This window comes from Felis catus, chromosome A1, assembly GCF_018350175.1.
Source record: "Felis catus isolate Fca126 chromosome A1, F.catus_Fca126_mat1.0, whole genome shotgun sequence".
Classification (NCBI taxonomy): domain Eukaryota; kingdom Metazoa; phylum Chordata; class Mammalia; order Carnivora; family Felidae; genus Felis; species Felis catus.
The window spans coordinates 172,841,009-172,864,876 of NC_058368.1; the positions used below are offsets into that span (position 1 = coordinate 172,841,009).

General features: G+C 46.1%; 1 protein-coding gene across 3 annotated transcripts; it reads left to right on the forward strand.

Annotated features, from left to right (window-relative positions):
• On the forward strand, positions 1–23,109 carry LMAN2 (lectin, mannose binding 2). 3 transcript variants are annotated; one of them, XM_023259161.2, is made up of 8 exons: positions 1–357; positions 526–644; positions 12,001–12,118; positions 12,714–12,793; positions 12,975–13,136; positions 13,245–13,359; positions 16,315–16,434; positions 22,958–23,109. In XM_023259161.2, exons 1-8 carry the CDS (start codon positions 162–164, stop codon positions 22,996–22,998), a joined length of 951 nt encoding a protein of 316 aa, XP_023114929.1. In that variant the 5' UTR covers positions 1–161; the 3' UTR covers positions 22,999–23,109. The 3 variants fall into 3 exon arrangements, with proteins under 3 accessions (XP_023114929.1, XP_006927945.1, XP_003981261.1); XM_006927883.5 differs by lacking the exon at positions 22,958–23,109 and adding an exon at positions 18,177–18,356; XM_003981212.6 differs by lacking the exon at positions 22,958–23,109 and adding an exon at positions 18,199–22,857 and having other exon boundaries at positions 2–357.
• The last annotated feature ends 759 nt before the right edge of the window (positions 23,110–23,868 follow it).

A 23,868-nucleotide genomic window follows, 5' to 3' on the forward strand; every position in this document is an offset into this window, starting at 1 on the left:
GAGCTGGTCGGTAAATAAAGCCGCCTTCCCTCCTGCTGCGAAGCCTTGCTTTTTTAACTTCCCGGTGACACTAGGTTTGGAGGGTTTCCGGCCGGAGGCCATTAGATGGGACACCCGGAAGCCGGAAGTCCCAGGGCGGAAGTGGCCGAGAGGAACGGAGAATGGCGGCGGAAGGCTGGTTTTGGCGCTGGGGCTGGGGCCGGCGGTGCCCGGGGAGGCCTGGGCTTCCCGGCCCTGGCCCTGGCCCCACTACACCTCTACTTCTTTTTCTGTTGCTGGGGCCGGTTGTTGCAGATATAACTGACGGCAACAGTGAACACCTCAAGCGGGAGCATTCGCTTATCAAGCCCTACCAAGGTGAGGCCTGGGGCGGGAATGGGTGCTGGGTGAGGGCGAGGCTGGACAGGGTTGGACAAGGGAGTTCCTCTCTCCTGAGCAAAGCAGCTTTGTGGGTTTCCTGTCTTTGGCAAGGCCAGTCCTGGAATGGCTTCTTACGCACCTGTCTCTGTCCGTCTCTGCCCACAGGGGTCGGTTCCAGCTCCATGCCCCTCTGGGATTTCCAAGGCAGCACTATACTCACGAGCCAGTACGTGCGTTTGACCCCTGATGAGCGCAGCAAAGAGGGCTCTATCTGGAACCACCAGGTGAGTGGCTCCCAGGAGGTTAGGTATACCCTTAAGTAAGCCACTACTCCCAGTCTCTGCAGCACCCAGACCTGAGCTTAGTTCGAAGGTTTGCTTGGCACCTTTCTCTCCCGCCCAGGTCTTCCTCATCTTGGTAACGCTCATCAGTGGTGACATTAACAGGTAATGACTATTGAAGCTACGACGTGTCAGGAACTGCACCTGACACTTTCCACCTTTCTCATTTAGTTTCTTCAAAAGCCTTGTGAAGTAAGTGATGTTATTTCCATTTTACTGACTACGCTGAGGCTTAGAGTTGAAAGTGCCTTTCTCAAAGTCACGTAGCTAGTAAGCACGGAACTCTCCGGCTGCCTGAATTGAACCCTCAACAGTGGGATAAATGGAATGAACATCTTTATTGGGTGGTTTCTGTGTGTTAGGCACTGGCCTTATGATGCCTTATTGTATTTAATTCTCAAACAGGCTGTTTGAAATAGTTGGCTATTGTGGCTTTATGCAGAGCTAACCCAGCGAATGGTATAAACGTTTAAATTCTGATCTGTCTGATATCTAAGCCCAGCAATTCACTTGCTATACTTGACCCCCTACCCCTGTACGGTGGAGGAATCCCTTAGAAATACTTGCAGACTCCATCCATTTCCCCAGTGTTTCATTGATGATCTTGTCATCGGTGGTATAGAGGAGCTGGACTTGTAGGCAGTTTTAATTTCTGTGACTTTTGCTTTAGAGGTTAGGGAACCTCGAGTGTCACTGGCATGTCATACATAACTAGTGGCCAAGATAAGTCGCTACACAGACTCCACACTGAGGAGGTCGAGGTCAGGAAAGGGGTGAAAGGGGAATAATTTTGGGCTGGGCCACAGCTTGGGGCAGATGCTGCCCCTGCCTACCTGATTCCAACTCTTCCCATGGCTTAAGCTGTTGGCCATTGTCCTAGTTTTCTCCACCCTGTTCTTTGGTCCATTCTGAGTGGCTTCCTCATTAAGTTCTGGGAGACTACGCCATCCTTGTGTTGCCTCATCTGCCTGTCTCTTCCACTCCTCCTCTCCTTTGCTAGGGACATCTGGTTTACTTTCTTCAGCTTTCACTCTGATCCTCAGAGCCTGGGGTCTCTCATCAAGGGATAAACAAGCATTATGTCTATACAGTCTGGCCCCTGGTGCCTGGTGTCTCCATTCATTCTAGTAATTTTGTTCCAGCCTCTCTGGCTGCTTTCTTGCCTCAGGATCTTTGCACTTGTTGTTCTCTCTGTCTGGGCACATTGCCTTCTGGCTCTTCATGCCTGCCTGGTTCTTTCTCATCTGGTGTGTCTCAGCTTGAGTGCCACCCACTCAGTATTTCATTAACTACTTTATCTCCCCAAGTCACATTCTGTCACATTATTCTGTCTTAGGGCTTCCAGATAATTTTAAAAAATTATACTGTAGTGTTACATTTTTTATGGAAGTGAGTTCAGTATAGCATTACATTTTTTATTTTTTAAGGAAGGTACAAATAGGACTAGAACTATTAGAAATTGGTTCAGCTACAAGTAACTTAATTATGGTTGTATATATAACTATTGGTTGGCATTGTCAGTGGTGTGGCAATGTCACAGGGCTGAGAGGATTCTATACTACATCAGATTTTTAGTCTGGAATGTAACTATTCTTCCCCCACATCCCTATTCAGTTCTAGGGCCTTTCCCATTTGGCCCTGCAGTTATTCTTAAAAGGTTGGAATGTTTCCTGTAAATCTTGAAAGAAATTGCTTGGAAGTCTTAGAATTTTCTGCCTAGTGCTTCCCAAGAACCACCTCTTCCCTTTACTGGGCTGGAGAGCTGGTTTCTGGACTTTTCTTTGTTGCGTGCCCCCACCTGGGAGAGGGACTGAATTAGCAAACACTCCTAAGCCCCTGCTGTTCTCTGAGCAAAGAGAAAAACACAGCTGTGCTGTTTCAGCGGAGAGGTCCAGACCATGGAGTGACCCCAACGTGAAGTCTCAAGACTGACTGGAGCACAGGACATAGGGGGATGCCCAAGGGGCTGATTGGGCCCCATCTTGAGGAGCCGTGTGTGGAGGCTGCAGAGGTGGTGGTTGACCTTTTTTGGCTCATGTACTGTCTGAAAGTATATATCCTCTTGTGCTTTTTAAAAGTTCATATCCCAAATTACTTATTGTAAGTTTGAATATTTGCAAAGGATGTAGTTTCTAGCATATTTAAATATTGCCATTTTAAAATAAAGCTGTTTGGTACTCTTCAGTATGTTCAGTGGAATCTAAATATTTCAATTGTGTGTTTTAAACACTGTGAATCAGCCTGAATTATACATCAGTTTTTTTAATTCAATGTGTGTTTTCATCTCATCCCACACAATTTTATCCTATGCCATGTATTTAATGCTTGAAAATTTCTTCTTGATTAGCTTGTTCTATTCTCTGTAACTAAAATAGGCATAATAATTTAAACCTTTTAACTTTGGGGGCACCTGGGTGGCTCATTCGGTTGAGCATCTGACTCTTTGTTTCAGCTCAGGCCTTGATCCTAGGGTTTTGGGATCCAGTGCTGCGTCGGGCTCGTTGTAGAGCATGCGGCCTGCTTAAGATTCTCTCTCTCTTTCTCCCTGCCCCTCTCCTCCATTCTCTCTCTCTCTCTCTCTAAAATAAAAATAAATTAGAAAAAAATTAACATTTTAACTTTGTTGGGACCTTGAAACTAAGTTTTAATATGGGGGGGGGTGTTACAATTATTATTGATACACAGTTGGTCAAAATAAATTCATTACACAATTTTGAGATAATTATTGTAAAAGTAAAAATTTATTGAAATGCATCTCAATAAGCTGTTGTCCCCCCAGTCCCTGTCTGGATGGGTATTATTGTCAGAATGAGACAGGCCTCAGCACCACTTCTACTTTGTGTTTTTATAGATGTGAATGCTGAGAATCTGTGTTTACTTAAATAGTAGATGGAGATATAGCAGGGACACTCAATATTTTAAACTTCTGTTGGTTTATAAACTCAAAGTCATGTAGTGATCTTTCATCAAAATGATGATGTATCAGTTAACTATTGGATTAGTTCTGCCTTCCACTAGTTGCAAGGACGTGGAAACCACTAAGTGTAAAATGCTCTATGATCGCCACATGATTCTGATTTAATTGGCTCGGGGAAGGGTCAGGGCATTAAGATTTCTGAGCTCCCCAGCTGGCTCAGCTGTGCAGCTAGGGTGGAAAACCACAGCTGTCGAGTCCTCCTTCCAAAATCAGCTTCTAAGTCCGTTCCAGCTGGTACTTCACCTGCACCTGCTTAAAATCCTTCAGAGGCTTTATATTGTCTCTATTTTGGTATTTCCCTCCACTGATCTACAGTCTTCAATCTGCCACGTGCAAAGACTTTCTAAGGCCCAGATAGTCCTGTAGGAATCAGTTTCCAGGTTTCAACTTCTGTGTGTACTCTTTCCTGAAACTCCTCTCCCTATGAACATACCAGGGGCAGGAGGGTAGGTGTTCCTTTCTCATATCCCTGTTCTCAGTTGCCCTTCTGCTTGGAGGCACACCTTGCACCAGCTTGGGGTCTTAGCTCAGTGCATTGTTCTCAGGTACAGAAAACTCCTGGGCACCAAAGAGACCGTTTGGAATCTGGTTTCTGGGCTAACTTTTGTGGAGGTGAGATATTTAAAAAATTTTTTTCAAATATATAAGGGCTTTTCTAGTTATTAGAAAATTAAGTTGTTGTTAATATCTAGTTTGGTTTCACCATGGTCAAGGAATGCAATCTGTTATTCCATTTCTTGGAGGTCTGTTGAGTCTTGCAAATGGTCTGGTTTCTGGAAAATTTTCTGTGTGTGTCTGCAAAGAATGTGGATTCTCAGGTCGTTGAGTACAGTGTGCTGTTTGGTCCTTAGTTAAATTTACTGATTGGGTTCAAATATCTGTATTCTTCCTGATGTTTTTGCTTGTTTTTATCGATTACTAAGAGAGGTATGTTAAAATTTCTCTGTGGATTTGTTTTTACTTTTGTAATTCCGTTAGTTTCTGCTTTACAGATTTTTGAGGCCAGAATTTTCCTGGTAAAGGGAATCTTTTATTAAGAAATGTTTTTGGGGACGCCTGGGTGGCTCAGTCGGTTGAGCGTCCGACTTCAGCTCAGGTCACGATCTCGCGGTCCGTGAGTTCGAGCCCCGGGTCAGGCTCTGGGCTGATGGCTCAGAGCCTGGAGCCTGCTTCCGATTCTGTGTCTCCCTCTCTCTCTGCCCCTCCCCCGTTCATGCTCTGTCTCTCTCTGTCTTAAAAATAAATAAATGTTAAAAAAAAATGTTTTTGTTATTAAAATGTCCCTTTTTAAATTTTGTTATTGATATAGCTACACAAGCTTGCTTTCGGTTAGTGTTTGCATGCTGTATCTTTTCCTGTCCTTTTCCTTTTTTCCGTTTCTTTATGACTTAGAGTTATTTTCTTTTTTTTTTTTTCAACGTTTATTTATTTTTGGGACAGAGAGAGACAGAGCATGAACAGGGGAGGGTCAGAGAGAGAGGGAGACACAGAATCGGAAACAGGCTCCAGGCTCTGAGCCATCAGCCCAGAGCCTGACGCGGGGCTCGAACCCACGGACCGCGAGATCGTGACCTGGCTGAAGTCGGACGCTTAACCGACTGTGCCACCCAGGCGCCCCAAAGTTATTTTCTTGTAAACTCCATGTAATTAGTCTTTTGAGGGGTTGTTGGTTTATTTTTGTGTTAAAATATACATAACACCATTTACCATTTTAACCTTATGCCCCCCACTTTTAAATCATTTAATTTATGAAACCGTTCTCTTCAGTAGGATGCTCCTTGGCATTTAAACGGTGTTTAAAAATGTAATGGTGAGGTGCCTGGGTGGCTCAGTCAGTTGAGTGTCTGATCTTGGCTCAGGTGGGGATCTCCTGGCTCGTGGGTTTGAGCCCTGCATTAGGCTGTCTGCTGTCAATGCAGAGCCCACTTAGGATCCTCTGTCTCCCTCTTTCTGCCCCTCCCCTTCTCATGTGTGGACTCGCGTGCGTGTTCCCCCCCCCTCACAAAAATAAACATTAAAAGGAATACAATGGCTATCTATAAAAAATTAATTTGATTATCGTATTTATGTAGCTGCACGTGTAAAAGAAAATTGGGGAAACATTTTTTATTACGGTAAATGTCCATACCATAAAATTTACCATCTTAACCATTTTAAGTGTCCAGTTCAGTGGCAGTTCATCCACCTTGTTGTGCAACCATCACTGCCGTCCATCTCCAGAATTTTCCTATCTTCCCAGACCGAAACTCTGTACTCATTCAACAGTGACTCTCCATTTCCTGCTCCCCAGAGCCCCTGGTAACCAATATTCTTCTTTCTGTCTGAATTTTACTCTTTTAGGGACCTCATTTAATGAAATCCTAGAGTATTTGTCTGTGTTTGGCTTATTAATTTATAATTTAGCATAATGTCTTCAGAGTTTGTCCATGTTGTAGCCTGTGTCAGTACTTCATTCCTTTTATGGCTGAGCAATATTCTTCTGTGTGTGTACACATTTTGTTAATTCATGTATTTGTTGATGAACACTTGGGTTGTTTCCACCTTTTGGCTATTGTGAATAATGCTGTCAAGAACACGGGTGTGTATGAGTGTCTGAGTCCTTGCTTTTTTTTTTTTTTTTCCTCCCCACCTAGGAAGTGGAATTGCTGGGTCCTATGGTAATTCTATATTCAACTTTTTGAGGACAATCAAACTGTTTTCCACAGTAGCTACACCATTTTACATTCCCACCAGCAGTGTGTAAAGGTGCCAGTTTCTCCACATCCTTGCCAACACTTTTTCTGTGTTTTTTTTTGTTTTGTTTTGTTTTGTTTTGTTTTGTTTTGTTTTATGATAGCCATCTATCCTAATGAGTGTGAGGGGATATCTTGTAGTTTTGATTTGCATTTCTCTAATAACTAATGACGTTGAGCATTCTTTCACGTGCTTATTTGCTGTTTATCTTCTTTTTGGAAAAATGTCAAGTCTTTTGTTCATTTTTAAATTGTGTTTTTAACTTTAGGAGTTCTCTATATTCTGGAGACATTAATCCCTTCCCAGTTACATGATTTGGAAATATTTTATTCCATTTCTTGGTTGTCTTTTTATTATCTTGATGTTTTTGATGTGCAAGAATTTTTGTTGTTGTTGTTTGTTTATTTTTGAGAGAGCGGAAGAAAGTGTGAGCAGGAGAGGGCAGAGAGAGGGAGACAGGATTCTAAGTGGGCTTTGCGTTGAAGCAGAGAGCCTGATGCAGGACTTGAACTCTTAACTGTGAAATCCTGACCTGAGCCAGTCAGATGCTTAACCGACTGAGCCACACAGGTCCCCCAAGAATTTTTAATTTTGATGAAATTCACTTTATTTTGTTGCTGTCGTCTGTGCTTTCGTGTCCTATCCAAGAAATCTTGCTAAATCCAGTGTTGTGAAGATTTTCCCTGTGTTTTCTTCTAAGAGGTTTATGGTTTTAGCTCTTGAGTTTAAGACTTTTACCCTTTATTTAGTTTTAAAATTAAACTTTCTGAGATAATTGTAAATTTACATGCAGTTGTAAGAAATAATACAGGGAGACCTTATGTACCCTTATCAGAATGTAGTTCATATTTAGTAAAATTACTGATGTGTTTTGCTTTAATCCACCTTCCTATTATTTTTATTTAAAAAATTAAAACAATTTTAAGTTATTATTTTTTTATTATTTACTTTCTGTTTGTACTGCTCATTCTCTGTTCATTTTTCTCTCTGGTCTTCTTTTGAGTTGGTTAATTTTTATTCCATTTTTACTCTTCTGCTAGCTCAAAAGTTCTTTGCTTGCTTCCCAATTTTTCAGTGATTACTCGAGTTTAAAACACAGCCATATTTTACCAAAGTCTAACGATAATGTGTACCTTCTTCCTGGACAATGCAAGGATCTTAGAATACTTTAACTTTATTTACCCCATTGTTGTCATTTATTTTAATTCTATTTTAAAACATTGTTTCACGCAAATATTTATTTAGATTTTTTACCCTCATATTTATTGGGTTTTTTTGTTGTTGTTGTTCTTTGTTCCTTCCTGAATCTCTGACTTTACATCTGGATAATTTTCTTTCTCTCTGATGAATGAAAGACAGTTTTAATGTTTTTGTTTATCTAAAAACGGCTCTTTTTGGGGGCGTCTGGGTGGCTCAGTTGGTTAAGTGTCCAACTTTGGCTCAGGTCATGGTCTCGTGGTTTGTGAGTTTGAGCCCTGCCAGCAAGGAGCCTGCTTGGGATTCATATTTTTTTCCTCCCTCCCTCCCTCTCTTTCTCTCCCCCCCACCCCTGCTTGCACTCTCCCTCTCTCAGATAAATAAACTAAAATAAATAAATAAAAATGTCTCTTTTTAAAAAGTCTTTTTTATCTGAAAATGTCTTAATTTTATCTTCATTCTTGAAGGATGCATTTGCTAAGCATAGAATCCTGTGTTCATTTTATTATTTAAAAATTTAAAATATTTATTCATTTTTGAGAGACAGTGCAAGTGGGGCAGGGGCAGAGAGAGAGGGAGACACAATCTGAAGCGGGCCCCAGGCTCTGAGCTGTCAGCACAGAGCTCAACGCAGGGCTTGAACTCACTCACAAAACTGTGAGATCATGACCTGAGCCAAAGTCAGATACTTAACCATCTGAGCCCCTTATTCACTTATTTCTAAAAATGTTTATTTGAGAGAGAGGGGTGGGGGGAAGAGTGCACGCAGAGAGAGAGGGAGAGAGAATCCCAAGCAGGCTGCATGTTGCCAGCTCAGAGCCCCATGTGGAGCTCAATCCCATGAACCATAAGATCATGACCTAAGCTGAAATGAAGAGTCGGATGCTTAACTGACTCCCTCCCTTCCTTTTTGTGCCTAGGTGTGGTTTTCTTTTCTTTTTTTTTAAGTTTATTTATTTTTGAGAGAAGGGAGAGAATATGCAAGCAGCAGAGGGGCAGAGAGAAAGAGGGAGAGAGAGAGAGAATTCTAAGTAGTCTCCACACTGTCAGTGCAGACCCAGTGCGGGGCTCAAACCCACGAACCATGAGATCATGACCAGAGCGGAAGTCAGTTGCTTAACTGACTAAGCCACCCAGGTGCCCCTGGTTTTCTTTTTATTTGTCTTCTTTGGTTTGTAAGATTTAAGACTTGTGGTGAAATGTCTGTGAATCAGTTTTAGTAAGTGCTTGGACATCTCTTTAAATATTCCTTTGCCCTGTTCTCTCACTTCTCATTCTGAAACTCCAGTTTATGTATCTTAGAGTTTTTCACTCTCTCTTACTGACAATTTTGTACCTACCATTCATTCTCTCTGCTTCATCCTACATTTTTTTTTTTTTTAACCTCTCTGGCCTTGAGATCACAGATTCTCTCTTCATCTGTTTTTAATCTACCTGTCCATTACATTGTTAATTTCAGTTACTGTGTTTTTTTTAGTTCTAGGACTGTTTTTGTTGTTGTTGTTGTTGTTTTGTTTTGTTTTGTTTTTTTAGTAGTGTGATTTTTTTTTTTCTCCTTTTTTTCCCCAGTTATTTTTAGGACAACTGGGTGACTCAGTCAGTTAAAGTGTCTCATTCTTGGTTTTAGCTCAGGTCATGATCTCATGGTTCATGAGATCAAGCCTTGCATTGTGCACTGGTGGCATGGAGCCTGCTTGGGATTCTGTCTTCTCTCTCTGACCCTTCCCTGCTTGTTCTCTCTCTCTCTCTCTCTCTTTTCCCCTCCCCCCCCCCCGTCAAAATAAATAAACATTAAAAATATATATATAAAATTTCTTTTATTTTTTGAAATTCTCCATCTTATATTTATCCCCTTGATTATAGTAAACTAGTTATTTGAAAGTCCAGTATCTGGAATTCCCATCAGCCTGTTTTCTCCCTCTTTTCTGGCCTTGTTGATAACTTGTCTTTTTATGTGCCTGGTTGTTTATTGTATGCCAGATACTGTATTTGTAATATTGCTTGTTGAAAGATTTGAGGCCTGGGTGAGTCACTTTAATGTACTTTTCAGGGATTGAGAGGGCTCAAGCTGAGCTACTGCCCCTGGGAGGGCCTTTCCTCATTCACTCTTGTTTTTGGGTTGCTGTCTTTGCGGTTCCAGCCCAAAGCAAGCTTGGTTCACCAGGCCTTCCACTCTCTCAGTAGGCCTTGGGGCAGAGTCTTTGTCCATCTATCTGTCTCCTCACCTCTCAGTTGTCCCCTGTAGAATCTGCAGATTCCCCAGAGCCACAACTGGCCAAGAGCTGGGAAGGCTAAGATTTCACACTACTTGCAAGCTGTTGTTAGGTGTCCACCAGCTCTGCATTCTTAGGGGCCGGAGCTGGGTCTCATCACCTTGGTTTTTGATGCCCACAGCTGACTGAAACTGTACACTGATGAATCAGTGAATGCACAAGCCACATCACCCATTGTGGGATGTAAAGTTTCTCAGTTTTTTATTTTAATTTTTTTAAACATCTTTTAAAATTAAGTGAGCATTATGCCCAGCGATCCCGAGATTAAGAGTCCTGTGCTCTACTAACTGAGCCAGCCAGGTCCCCTTAAAGTTTTTTGTTTTTGATCTTTTATTTTTGATTTTTTGAATTATGTTCATTATACAAAATTCAAACATAGAAAGTAAACATTTCTTGTAGTTCCCCTACCAAAGTCAGCTATCGTTAATATTGGTTCATGTTCTTTTAGTTTCTTTCTCTATGTATACTAATATTTATTAAAATTTTTTTTAATGTTTTTATTTTTGAGACAGAGACAGAGCATGAGTCGGGGGGGCGGGGTGCAGAGAGAGAGGGAGACACAGAATCTGAAGCAGGCTCCAGGCTCTGAGCTATCAGCACAGAGCCTGACATAGGGCTCGAACTCACGGACTGTGAGATCATGACCTGAGCTGAAGTCGGGCACTCAACTGACTGAGCCACCCAGGCGCTCCTACGAATTTTTTTTAAAAGCACTTTTGCAACTTACTTTCTTTCGCTTAGTATCTTTGGTATCTTCAGGTGTAAAGGCTTATGGATCTGTCTTGAGTCTGTTAAAAAACCCGCAGCAACCAGATTGACCCCCAGAAGATGGGAGTATCAATAATCCCATTGATTGAGAACATGTGTTTCTTTCCATCCTCATCTACACTGGTATTAATGATCTCTTTAATAGTTGCCAATTGGATAAGTCAACAACATCTTGTTCTAGTTTGCCTTTCTGATGGGCCTTTATTTTAATTTTTTTAAATGTTTATTTTAGCGTGTGCACGCAGAGTAGGGAAAGAGAAAGAGGGAGACACAGAATCTGAAGCATGATCCAGGTTCTGAGCTGTCAGCACAGAGCCTGATGTGGGACTTGAACTCAAGAATCGCAAGATCATGACCTGAGCTGAAGTCAGACACTTAACTGACTGAGCCACCCAGGCGCCCCCTGGGCCTTTGTTTAAATACTTGCTCATGTACCCAACTGCAGACTTCCTCCAAGTGGGTTCCTGTTAAAGTATTTGTCAACACCTTAGTTTTCATGAGGAACTTTCTAGTGGATGAGGCCAGGCTGTTTCCCTTATTGTGGACAGTGTCCAGCTCTGCACCTGATGTTCCTGAATGCCTGGGTGTATCTGCCTTCTTTCGTATCACAGTTGTCCAGAGACCCCAGAACATGACCTTTCCAGCCCCCCAGCCCTGGCACTGTCATCACACTGAAGTTCGGCTGGGCCTGCAAGAGGCAGGAGGTATGCTGGCCAAGAACTTGGGGTTTGAAGTCATCCAGAAGGTTGGTTAGAAGGGAAAGACAGTGGGGATGGAAGACCAGAAAAGAATTGCTGCACTTTGTGTTAAAGGCGTGAAGGCCATGGGAGATATATAAGACACAATACAAGTTTCTAAGACAGATCTGAATGTGAGTCAAGACCATCCATACCTGCTGTGGACAAGTTATTTTGTCTCTGAATGGGTTTTCTTTTTGTAAAATATGTGGCTCCAATAGGGTTAGTTCGAGAAGATTTTGGGGCAGGAGCGGTCGAGATGGAAAGGAAACAGGGCTGATGGGTTTGGCTGGTGTTGAGGAAGGTGAATCAGTGTGAGAACCTGTGGCCAGGCTCAAGAGAAGACTGGGCCAGAGTGGGCAGAGTCTGGGCCTCAGACAGCTTGGGACACTGTGTGACCTCCCTCCTTCCCACCTGGGAGGCCCAGCACCCCCCTCTCTTCCTGCTGAGAATGCTGAGGTTGTCTGTTGGTCAGTGGCACTTGTGACCCTGCTACCTGCCCCTTTTTCGAGGAGTGTCCAGTCTCTGCGGAGGAGACGGGCCTGTATGGGTCACCTCTGTTTGGCAGGAAGGCCCAGGGAGCTCTGAAGTAGCTCTCTCTGCTTTCTCTCCAGCCTTGCTTCCTCAAGGACTGGGAGATGCATGTCCACTTCAAAGTCCACGGTGCAGGGAAGAAGAATCTCCATGGAGATGGCATTGCCTTGTGGTATACCCGGGACCGCCTTGTGCCAGGTAGGGAGGTGCTTGTATAGGTGGGGGCATTCTGCCCAGGTTAGGGCACTGGAGCTCCTCTTTGAGGAAACCTGGGACCTCGAGTCTGCTCTAGGACGTGTCCCTTTGCGAAGAGGGATAGCTGGATCCTGCAGCTCAACTCTAAACCCCATTGTGGCCTGGTGTTGTACACCAGCTAAGAATGGATTTTACCATTCTACTGTTTTTAAAAAAGCAAAAACAAGGAAGACTGTGACTGAGGCCATATGTAGCTGCAAAGCCTAATGTTTCCTGTCTGGCCTTTGACAGAAAGTTGCTGACCCTTGGGCAGAGGATGGGGTTTCCTTTCTTCTGTAGGAGTCCTTTCTGCCCCCTTGTCACCTGACATGTCAGAGCACATGTCCAGGTACTGACATGTTAACGGTTTCAAACTTTGAGTCCTCTCTGCTGTACCCCTACACCACCTCCTGCCTTAGAGATCCCTTCTCTTTCCTGGGTGAATGACCGCAAATCAGCCTCCCTTTCCCCCACCCATACTGGCAATACTTTGTCCTTCAGGTACCCAGGGGACAACTCCAATATCTCCCATTACAAAAGCATCTCCTTCTAATTCCAGGGCCTGTGTTTGGAAGCAAAGACAACTTCCATGGCCTAGCCATCTTCTTGGACACATATCCCAATGATGAGACCACAGAGGTATGCCTCTGCTCTCTCCCTCAGACAGGACAGGAAGGACTGGGCAGTTGGCTGGGGGGTGGGAACCAAGACTTCTCTCTGGTCTCAGCACAAAAGGGGCCTCCAGGGATCAGGGTGGCGGGCTACCCCAGTGCCTCCACAGGATGGGCTGGCCATAGAGTAACTGGTGTCTCGGTCTCAGCGTGTGTTCCCGTACATCTCGGTGATGGTGAACAATGGCTCCCTGTCCTACGACCATAGCAAGGATGGCCGCTGGACTGAGCTGGCAGGCTGCACGGCTGACTTCCGCAACCGCGATCATGATACCTTCCTGGCTGTTCGCTACTCCCGTGGCCGTCTGACGGTGAGCAGGCAGGATGGGGGCCGGTTATGCCTGTGCCAGTTCCGTGGAGGCTTAAGTTGATGGGCGGGCTTGGACCTGGCACGTACTTGACTTGCTGGCTGGCTGCAGGTGATGACCGACCTAGAGGACAAGAACGAGTGGAAGAATTGCATCGACATCACGGGAGTGCGCCTGCCCACTGGCTACTACTTTGGAGCCTCGGCTGGCACCGGAGACCTGTCTGGTGAGCATCTGGGCTGAGGGAGGCATTAAGTCTCAGTCTTGACCTTCCCTGGTCTGTCGGGAGCTCGTGACATAGTTGATAGCTTTCCTTCTTAAACTTCTTTCCTTTGGTTCCACACACACCTGGGTTTCTTCCTCTACTTTCTAGCATCTGGGAATGTTGTCACACTTGGGGCTTTATTCCGTGAGCACTCCCTCAGCAGTCTTCCCCTCTGCAGCTAGGGGGCTGAGTATGCTACAGGGTCCCACATTTCCATCACCAGCCCAGACCTTTCCAGACCTGTGTCACCCAACAGCCTGGTCAGCATCTCTGCCTGGATACCCAACAGGCATTTCAGCCTTCACCTGCCAATAGCTGAAGCCCACATCTTGCCACCAAGACATAAATGGCACTTCTGTTACTCTAGTTGCTCAGTCCAAGAAGACTTGGTGCCACTGTGGTCTCTATTTTTTCTCTCACACGCCACCTCTCATCCTTTGGTGAGTCTTGCTAGGTTTGTCTTCTCAGGGCAACAGACTACTTTTCCTCTCTTACTACTTGGCAGGTCCAGGCCATCATCTTCACTCGCTTGGACAACTGCAGGAGCCTCCCATGTGGTCCCCTCCTTCCACACCAGTTCCCCAACAGTCTCTCCCAGTTCAGTCAGAGCGATTCCGTTAAAGCTCAAATGAGGTCTTGCCACTCCTCTCGTCTTCCGCAGAGTCAAGGCCCCTGTCTGTCCCAGTAGCGGTTGCTGGGCCCTGTGTGCCATGCCTCCTCTACCGCATCAGCCGTGACTCATGGCTTCCTGCTCCTTTACATCACTCTCAGCTCTTCTTCAGATACACCAGCGCCCTCCTGCTTTGGCCTTTTTACCTGTGCCTCATTCTTACCTCCTTCAGGTCTTACTCAGATGTCACTTCCTCACTGGGGCCTTCCCTGATTCCTACATACCCCAGTCTCCTATGCACTCCTTACCACCTTTGTTGGCTTTATTTTTCTTCATAGCATTTAACCATCTTGGAATCTACCATGTAATTTATTTCATTTTCTAGGTATGCTTAACTGAATTGTAAGCTTCATAAAGTCAGGGCTCTTATCTTCTTTGGCCCACAGTGTGTCTGTATGCATTGGGATGCTGCTAGCCTATGCAAGCCTCGCTGGGCCACCAGGCCTGGGTGACACTTTATAGTGACCCTTGGCCATGGCCCTTAGAAGGCATCAGGGTCCTCAGAGGGCTGGCACGAAGCCCAGGGTCAGCTCTTGCTGACCAGAAGTGGGAAGCAACATATAGGACCAGACAAAGGGCTTATTTATCCTCAGGATAGACGTTTCTGAGAGCCTCCCCTTCACCCTTGAAATGTCGAGGTTCCTAGAGAGTCCGTTGCTTTGGGGTTTTAAAGTTTTTAGTGTGGATAGTCCAATAAGTCCCTTTGCCCCTGTTACCCAGCTTCAGGTAATCATTACTTGCTCGTTGATTACTTGGTAATTAGTTACCAGCTGGATGTCAGTCTTGTGTCATAGTCCTTCAACTCAGGTTATCTGGAATTTCATTGGGTAGTACATCAGCATATGTCAGGAGAAGGTTCTGGAAACAAAGCCAGATCTGTGGCAGGTGGATGCTCTCTAAGGCTATTTGGAGAGGCCCAATAAAGAGTGTTGGAAATTGACTACACAGTAGTGCTTGACCATTAATCAGAGAGTTGGGAATGCTGGCCTCTGCAGCAGGCGTCTCATGGGGAGTCACATGATGTAGTGGTCTCTTTTCCCTTTTAATTCTTTTTTTGTTTGTTTATTCTGGGAGAGAGAGTACACGCACAGGGGAGGGGCAGAGAGAGAGAGGGAGACAGGGGATCTGAAGCAGGCTCTGCGCTGACAGCAGAGAGTGCAATGCAGGGCTCAAACTCACAAACCATGAGATCATGACCTGAGCTGAAGTCGGACACTTAACTGACGGAGCCACCCAGGCGCCCCTCTTTTCCCTTTTATACATCTGAGACCATTGGGAATTTGAGAGTTGAAGGGATTTCCCCACGTTCACACCTAGGAAGGGCAGAGCTTGGGTGGAAACTCTGGTCGAACTTCTTGGTCAGGACTTGTCCCTGCGCCTCCGGGGCTGTGTGTGCTGGGCTCTGAGATACCACTTGGCTCTGCCTGACCCAGTTGCCAGGTCCTTGCTCTTTAGGCTGTCCCTTTTCCGGTTTCCACAGAGTTCCTCTTGAAATGAGGCTTTTCCTCAGGTTCCAGTAGGTTAGCTGAACTGATGCTGGAATCAAGGGACCAGGACCCCTGTCTTGGCTCTGATCGCAACCTCCCCATCTCACAAATGGGGTGGTCACTTACTGTCAAGCAGAAGTTATCTTCTGCCCATACCTGAGCCTGTCTCTAGTGTTTTCTGGGACAATCACTGCCCAGATATTAGAGCCTCACCCTCAGCTGGTTGCTGAGTCGTTCATCTGCATTATGAACTTGGGTCTCTGATGGGAGCACCTGGCAGCTGCCTGCCTGCCCCTCGGGAAGATCAGACTTCTCAATTGGCTGTAGAATAACATGCAGGTCCTTTTCTGGTACATACTATCTGCTGGGCAATCTGTCTCTGCTTTGTGTGTGCTTTCTCATTTTCTTGCCATGATTACCAGGCAAGATGGAGATTATAACCTGGATTTACAAACAAGGAAACTGCCTCAGGATTTAGACCCAGGTGATTTTGACTGTAAAATCCATGCTTTTTTTCTGTCCTGCCTCCTCCCAGGTTTGTTACTGTTGAGTTCTAGAGGTATTCTAGCTCCTGGAATACCTACTAGGGGCAGCTGGGGGTCACTGGGAAGAAAAAAGACCCCTCACTAGGCAGGAGCAGAATTCTACCTGGGGGACGTCGCCACTCTGAGGGACTGGAGCAGCAGCTTCTCTCTGGGGAAGGCCATGGACCCTAAGGCAGTCTCCATGCTCCTTCTAAGCTAACTCTTGATCCTACAGACAATCATGACATCATCTCCATGAAACTGTTCCAGCTGATGGTAGAACATACGCCTGATGAAGAGAACATTGACTGGACCAAGATTGAGCCCAGTGTCAATTTCCTCAAGTCACCCAAAGGTATGTATGCAAGGCCCGCCTGGGCCTGGGTGGCCTGGTATGGGGTTGCAGTGGGGCTGGCTTGGCTGAGTGTGTATGGTCCATTTGCTCTTGCTTGGTCCAGTTATGATTGTGGCTTGGGGTCTTGAATCAGCAGCCAGTGCTAATGAGTAGATTTGTGAGCACCTGGTGCCTATTTCGGCTAGTGCTTAGTGCGGGGTTAATGGCCAGTAAAGCCAGAGGGGCCAGTTTGTTGGTATAGGTGGCATGCAGGGCATTCTGATACAACATGTGTGTGGTCTCAGTGAATGACCTGGGAAGTAGGTGCTGCCACTAGCCAGGGCAACTGGTCCTCCAGGTTTCCTCAGCTAGAAAGAAGTAAAGACAAGAATCAACTTTGGGTTTTTGCAAAGCCCCAAAGCCTGGACTCTTTCCATGGTGCTAATTAGCCACCAGTCTCTCCTCACAGAGCAAGAGTTCTGGTTGAAGTGAAACTCCTATGTGTGTAGATATCCAAGAACCCTGAAGTTTGCCTATGGGCCAGGATGGGGCACTGAGGAGCCTCTCAGCCTAGCCCAAGGTCACCATGTAGAGTGTGAGCCAGAGTGGAACCCAGCACTTAATGTGACCTCTCACTTTTTTAAGATTCATATTGCTTACAAATATCTCAGGGGCTAAACAAATCCTGCCGTGTACCCACTGTTTTTGCAACCTTTGATTGGAGGGTTTCTGGCTGAGGGCTTTCAGAGAATTCCTCTGCTCTGACCTACCCAGCAACCCAATAAGGGTGGCCAGGCAGGGCTTAACTCATTTGCAGACCTGTTGATCCATTTGCTCCTTTAGCAGATGGTTCCAGAGCTTTCATTCACTGCCTAGCCATGGGCTAGGTGCCGTCCTAGGGCTTAGTCTAGTGACTGAGGCAGAGAAGGGGGCAGAGGAAAAGAGAGGCTGGTGGTGAGACCACGTCAGCAGGCCTGCCCTGGTTAGGTTGTGTGAGAAAGGATGACGTAGCTTGGCTCCCGCCTGGCATTCCAGGCCTCCTCCACAGTGAGGAGTGGAGGGCTAGGGCTGTGGCTCCGGAGGGAGGCCGAGTGGCAGGAATAGGGCCGAGGCTGCACAGGGCAGGAGGACTTGAGTCCAGATTCCTGTCCCTTCACCCACAGACTAGTGAACTTGACAAAGTCTGTTCCTGCTCTCAGCCTTCTCTAAAAGTGAGATTATGAGCTCCCCATCCCAGGGTAGTTGGGATTCCAGGAGAATATCTCATGTGTCAGGGCCTTGTTTCTGGTAGAATTCTTGATGTTAGCAAGCAGAGAAGTGGTGTGGTGGAGAAGAAGGACAGGGGATGGAGGGCCTGGGAGATTCCCCCTCTAGGGACCATGGAATACATCCAGGTGTAAGTCAGGGCTGCTTTCGGCCAGGGCTGTGTCTCTCTAGGTCAGGATCTTGGACCACTGACTGCATGGGGCCAGGGTGGGGCTTGTGAATGCAGGTCTTGGGCTTGCCTTGTGCTGACTCAGGCTCTCCTGGGGAGGCCAGGAATTCGGTTTTCACCAGCCCCTTTCAGAGAAGACACCTGAGGCCTTGCTCCCTGGGAACCTCAGTCCCAGTGGGATTATTCCTGTATCCATTCCCCCGCCCCTCTCTGGTATAGCTGTGAGCAGGACACAGGGCTGGCTGTGGCCTATTGCTCTGCTCAGTCCTGTTGGACTCCCTGTCTCCCAGGAGCCTGCCTGACCTCTCTCTCCACTTTACCACTTCAGCTCCCCCTCTCTTCTCCCCCAGACAATGTGGATGACCCGACGGGAAACTTCCGCAGCGGGCCCCTGACAGGGTGGCGGGTGTTCCTGCTGCTGCTATGTGCGCTCCTGGGCATCATCGTGTGCGCCGTGGTGGGGGCCGTAGTGTTTCAGAAGCGGCAGGAGCGGAACAAGCGATTCTACTGAGCGGCCGGCGCTCTGCTCTGGGGAAGGCCTGGTTTTGGGCCCCGGCACTAATGTGAACTTTTTTTTACTGAGATTGTAAAAGAAAAACAAGATGACCTTATTTCTTAACCGTTTCAAAGAAATAATTAAAGTATTTTCGTACATTTTGCTTCTTGCCCAGCAGGGATAAGCTGCAGGGCTGGGGAATAGGGTTTGGCATCCCCACACCTGGGGCAGAGGTCCTCACCCATCTCAGGAGCAGGGAGGAGTCTGTGCCTGGAGCTGGGCCCTGGCAGGTGGCTCTTGAACACTGGAGGGCCCCCCAACCACATTGTGGTGGGTGTCTGACGATGCAAGCAGTGATTTTGTTCTGTGCGGTGTGTGTTGGTGGAAAAGGAGGCTGACTGGGGAACCTGGGCCTTTCTGGTCACCCTCTGAGCTTCTTCCCAAGGCAGAGCCTCAGTGAGGCTGGAGGAGCAATTTGGTGGGGCTCAGAGTGTGACCGTTTGCTAAATAAAGTGAAATAACCAACCTCAGCTGTGTGACTGTCCTAAGGGGCTTGCTTTTCTTTTCCTTCAAGTAACTTCCAGGTGGCCAGTGGTTTACAGCTCTCAGCCTCATCCCCTTGGCCTTGCCACACAGCCCCAGGAGGCAAGTGCTGTGCTCCCTGTTCCCAGATGGGGAAGCACAGCTCTGGGAGGTCAAGCGAAACTTGCCCAGTGTCACATAGCAAATGAGGTCATGGGGATGGGGCCTTGTGCCATCTTCCACGTTCTCTGAGCCTCTCACTCTGGGCAGGGGAAGATGTAGGGTACCACACAGAGGGTGGGACCTAAGTGCAAGCGAACTCTAGGGAACTCGGGCTAAGGGGGGCTTCAGGAAGATCTGGAAGGGATTTGTGGGTACAGAAGGACAGGTTGGGGTCGGTAATGGTATTCCCTTTGGGGTGCCTCGAGGGGAGAAAGATGGCACAGGGAGTGGAAGAAAGCCGGCAGCTAGAAGGAAAGTACCATCATCTGGCAGCTTTCTTGGGTCTGTCTGTCCTGGCCATGGCCTGCCTCTGCTCTCCAGACTGTTCTTCGGTGCTCCTGACCCCGCCATGGAACAGTGTGTCCCCATCCATTCTGGAGCCATCTTCAGCATCTTGCACTTTTTTTTTTTTTTTTTAATGTTTTATTTATTTTTGAGAGAGAGAGAGAGAGAGCGAGCGAGCGAGCTTGAGCGGGGGAGGGGTAGAGAGCGAGGAAGACACAGAATCCAAAACAGACTCCTGGCTCTGAGCTGTCAGCACAGAGCCCAATGTGGGGCTCGAACTCACGGACTGTGAGATCATGACCTGTGCCGAAGTCGGACGCCCAACCAACTGAGCTACCCAGGTGCCCCCAGCATCTTCCAGTTAAATGACACTTGAGTCTCTATCTTTAAAAAAAAAAAAAAAAAAAAAAATTTTTTTATGTTTATTTGGGGGAGGGGCAGAGAGAGAAGGAGACACAGAAGCCGAAACAGACTCCTGTCTCTGAACTGTCAGCACAGGGCCTGACGCAGGGTTCGAACCCACAGACTGTGAGACCATGACCTGAGCAGAAGTTGGATGCTCAACCATCTGAGCCACCCAGGCGCCCCAACTCTCCATTTTAAAAACAGAGCAACCTGTCTCCCTGTTGTAACCAGGCTTCTTATAATTAACATTCTTGATGAGATTCTTATAAAAAGTGGATAGAAGTAGATGTGGTAAAGAGTAAGAACATATATTCCTGTCAGTCTTTCACCCTCACTCCCCTGAGCTCTTCATTGATCTACTGTTCATGGTCTCTTATCCCTCTCGATGTGTCCTGTGTACACATAGGACCCATCTTTTGGCAGGTGAGATGTCAAGAGATTGTTTATAAATTCACAGTGACAGAGAATTCTGAGCTGTGTTTTCTTTTCATGGGGCTGGGAGCCTGTTCATGAAGCTGTAAGAGAAAACATGATCTTCCTTATTGAAAGAAATATTTTATTGAGCACTTTCCCCAGAACAATTTCTTTACTTGAAAAGTAGCTAACTTTGAGTGCTTACTATATCCCAGGCGTGGTTCTGAGCAGTTGACACGTATTAACTCATTTCTCTCCACCACACTTAACCCACTTGGACATCAAAAATCTGCTAGGCTGGGTGGCTCCTGACTCACTGAGCATCTTCTTCCTTGGCGAGTGCCGTGTCTGTACTGACATGAATGACTGAGGCCTGGAATCTGGAACTCTCTGTGGCTGCTACAACCACCATAATCTGCACTACACTCTCCATATTTGGCCTTTAATTTTGGCCCTATCTTGGCCTTCCCCAAATTCCTGAATTATTAGGCAAATTGGCATCCTGTCCTGTATGGCTCTTGCCTTTGGCTGCATGTTGGAGACATCTGGAGAATGAAACTCAGTCCTCTGTGCTCTACAGTTTGGGTTTAAGAAGTAGGTGGGGTGTGGGCAGGGGCAGTTTGAAAACAACCACGTTGGGTGGTTCAGATGAGCATATAGGCTTGAGAAGTGGCAGGTGTAGACTAGTGATTTGAAGGCTGATCTTGAAGTGGTCCTGGTCTGTTCTTGGCGGTCAGCGGCTTGTTTGCATCCCTTTCAAAGTTCAAACCTGGAGGTGTTTTCCTAGAAGGTTAGGTTTGTGTTCTCACATCTGCTTTTTCATATATGTGGGTTCATGCTACTGTAATCTACATTTTTGCCACATGCATTTATTATTTTTAAATGTTTATTTTCGAGGGGGGTGAGGGGCAGGACAGGGGGCCAGAGGATCCAAGTCAGACTCCACCCTGACAGCAGCTTCAGCACAGTGAGCCCACTGTGGGGCTCGAACTCATAAACTACAATCATGACCCAAGCCAAAGTCGGATGCTCAACCGACTGAGCCACCTAGATGCCCTGTCACGTGAGTTTAAAAACAGAGTTATTTCATCATATAGAAGTTAGATATAAATGTATATCACTGCACCTGTTGTACAGCATGAGAAATGAAACGTGGCTGATGCATTTTCACCCTTCTTTGTCCCCTGCCCAAAATAGGTGCCCCCCCTCTTGGAGGTAATTGCTGCGGATTCTGATTTTTTTATGTTTCTTTCTTTCTTTAATGTTAAATTTATTTTTGAGAGAGAGAGTGCAAGTGGGGAAGGGACAGTGAGAGAGGGGGACAGAGGATCTGAAGCTGACAGCAGTGAGCCCAATATGGGGCTTGAACTCATGAACCGTGAGATCATGACCTCAGCTGAAGTCCAATGCTCAACCAACTGAGCCACCCAGGTGCCCCTGATTTTGTTTTATGTTTCTTAAAAATGTTACTGTAGAGGTATGTATCCCTAAACGCATAGTAGTGTTTTGCATTCTAAAAAATTACAAATGGTACACAGACGTATTCCTCAGCTCTTAAAATTCAGCACTGTTTGTGAATCTTTGCATTAGATGTAGCTCAAGATGTGGCATAAGTGGACTCCAGTTTCTCCATTTGGCCACTGCTGGATGTTTGGATGGTTTCCAGGTTTTTGCTCTTAAAATGCTGCTCTAAATGTTCTGGAGCCCATCTCCATCCACGCACAAGTGTGAGGAACTGCCGGGTTGAACTTACTTGTAACTTATGTACGTTCCAGTCTTACTGGTTGTCAGATTGGTCTTGTGGGTTGTATTCATTCTGCTCCCACCTTGGTGACTGAGATTCCCCCTGCCCATTTCTTAGCACTTGATATTATCAATGTTTACTTATTGATGATCTGATAGGTATAAAAGTTTTAATTTGCATTTCTCAGCTAATCAGGTTGAGGATTTTTGTATCCTCAAGGATCCATCCATGGTGGTGTAATTTTTTTGCCCCTCACCTTTTTCTTGTGGTTACATGCCCATTCTCATGGGATCTTCAGGTATGTGCTTTTGCGGATTACCTCTCAGCATGTGTGTCTTTTGATTTTCTAATGTCATATGATTTACTGTCTATATTTTAATGTCAATTACTAATCTTTTCCAAATATTTTTCCCCCAAAAGTCTGAAAATTTTGTTCAGACTTAGTTTATAATCTCCATGGAATTGACTTTTGTGTGGAGTATGATGTAGGGATCTGGTTTTCCCACTATGTATAGCCAGTTGTCAAAACATTTCCTGACATTCATTCTTCCACACAAGCCACGCTGCTGAATCAAGTGCTCCAGACACCGCTCCCTCGTCTTCCTCCTGTTTCATGGCTGGAAGGCCAGATGTTTAGCTAAATTCTCCAGCTTCTTAGCTAGGGTGGCTCTGTGAGAGCTGTGCCTGCCGAGGGGACTCTCGGTAAAAAGCGCCAGATGGCAGCTGGCGTGGCTGTTTGCCCATCCTCCTCCTGCTGGACAGTGGGGGTGACCCCCAGAGGTGCAAAAGCCCCCTGTGACCATGGGGGCAGTAGTGAGCACCAGAGCTGGGTGGAGCATGTGTCCTCAGGACATCCAGGGCTGCCGCAGCCCTGGACTGCTGGGCTTTTATGTAAAATAAATAAATTTGTATTTGCTCAAACTACCATGAGTCATGTTTTCTGTTATTTGAGACTAAGAATAGCCCTCTCCCCTGCCGTGTATATGTCAAGTTTTCTAACCTGTAGGGGTCTTCTCTGCAGGTAATATTGACGTGCCCACTCAATGCCACACACTGTTGTAGGCCCTGGGACACGACAGCAAAAGGAACTACAGTCCCCCATGGAACTTACAGTCTGATGGGGAAATCAGGTGAAATAAATATTTATAGTATAAAGTAAGTCTAAAGTATGTACTAAGTATAACATATGCTATGTTAGTGCTTACATTTGTTTCTTGTAGCTGCCGTAACTATGTGCCACAGACTGGTGGCTTTATTTTAAAATTTTTTTTTTTTTCAGCGTTTATTTATTTTTGGGACAGAGAGAGACAGAGCATGAATGGGGGAGGGGCAGAGAGAGAGGGAGACACAGAATCGGAAACAGGCTCCAGGCTCTGAGCCATCAGCCCAGAGCCTGACGCGGGGCTCGAACTCACGGACCGCGAGATCGTGACCTGGCTGAAGTCGGACGCTTAACCGACTGCGCCACCCAGGCGCCCCATGACTGGTGGCTTTAAATGACAGAAGTTTATTGTCTCACAGTCTGGAGGCTGGAAGTCTGAAATCAAGGTGCTTGCAGGGCCATGTTTCCTCTGATGGCTCTAAGGGAGAATCCATCCTTACCTCTTCCTAAATTCTGGAGATTCTCTGTAATACTTGGCATTCTTTGGCTTGTAGACCTGTCACTCTTGTCTTTGACAACATCATTGCATGGCAGTCTTCACATTGTCTTCCTTCTGTCTCCAAATTTCCCCTTTTTGTTAGCACACCAGTCACATTGGATAAGCCATCCCTGTGACCTCATCTGAACTTGATCTACGTAGAGCCTCTTTCCAAATATAGTCATTTTCTGAGTTACTGGGGTGAGGACTCAGCATAGCTTTTTGGAGGAACACAACTCAACCTGCAACAATGATTAAGGGGAACAAAATTAGGGAAAACGGATACAGGGAG

Bases quoted from the DNA above. Each gene is read 5' to 3' on its own strand.
- LMAN2 (XM_003981212.6), top strand. From the start codon at position 162: ATGGCGGCGGAAGGCTGGTTTTGGCGCTGGGGCTGGGGCCGGCGGTGC. The intron at 12,794-12,974 runs GTATGCCTCTGC...TCTCGGTCTCAG, and splicing joins CCAATGATGAGACCACAGAG to CGTGTGTTCCCGTACATCTC. The intron at 16,435-18,198 runs GTATGTATGCAA...CTTCTCCCCCAG, and splicing joins TTTCCTCAAGTCACCCAAAG to ACAATGTGGATGACCCGACG.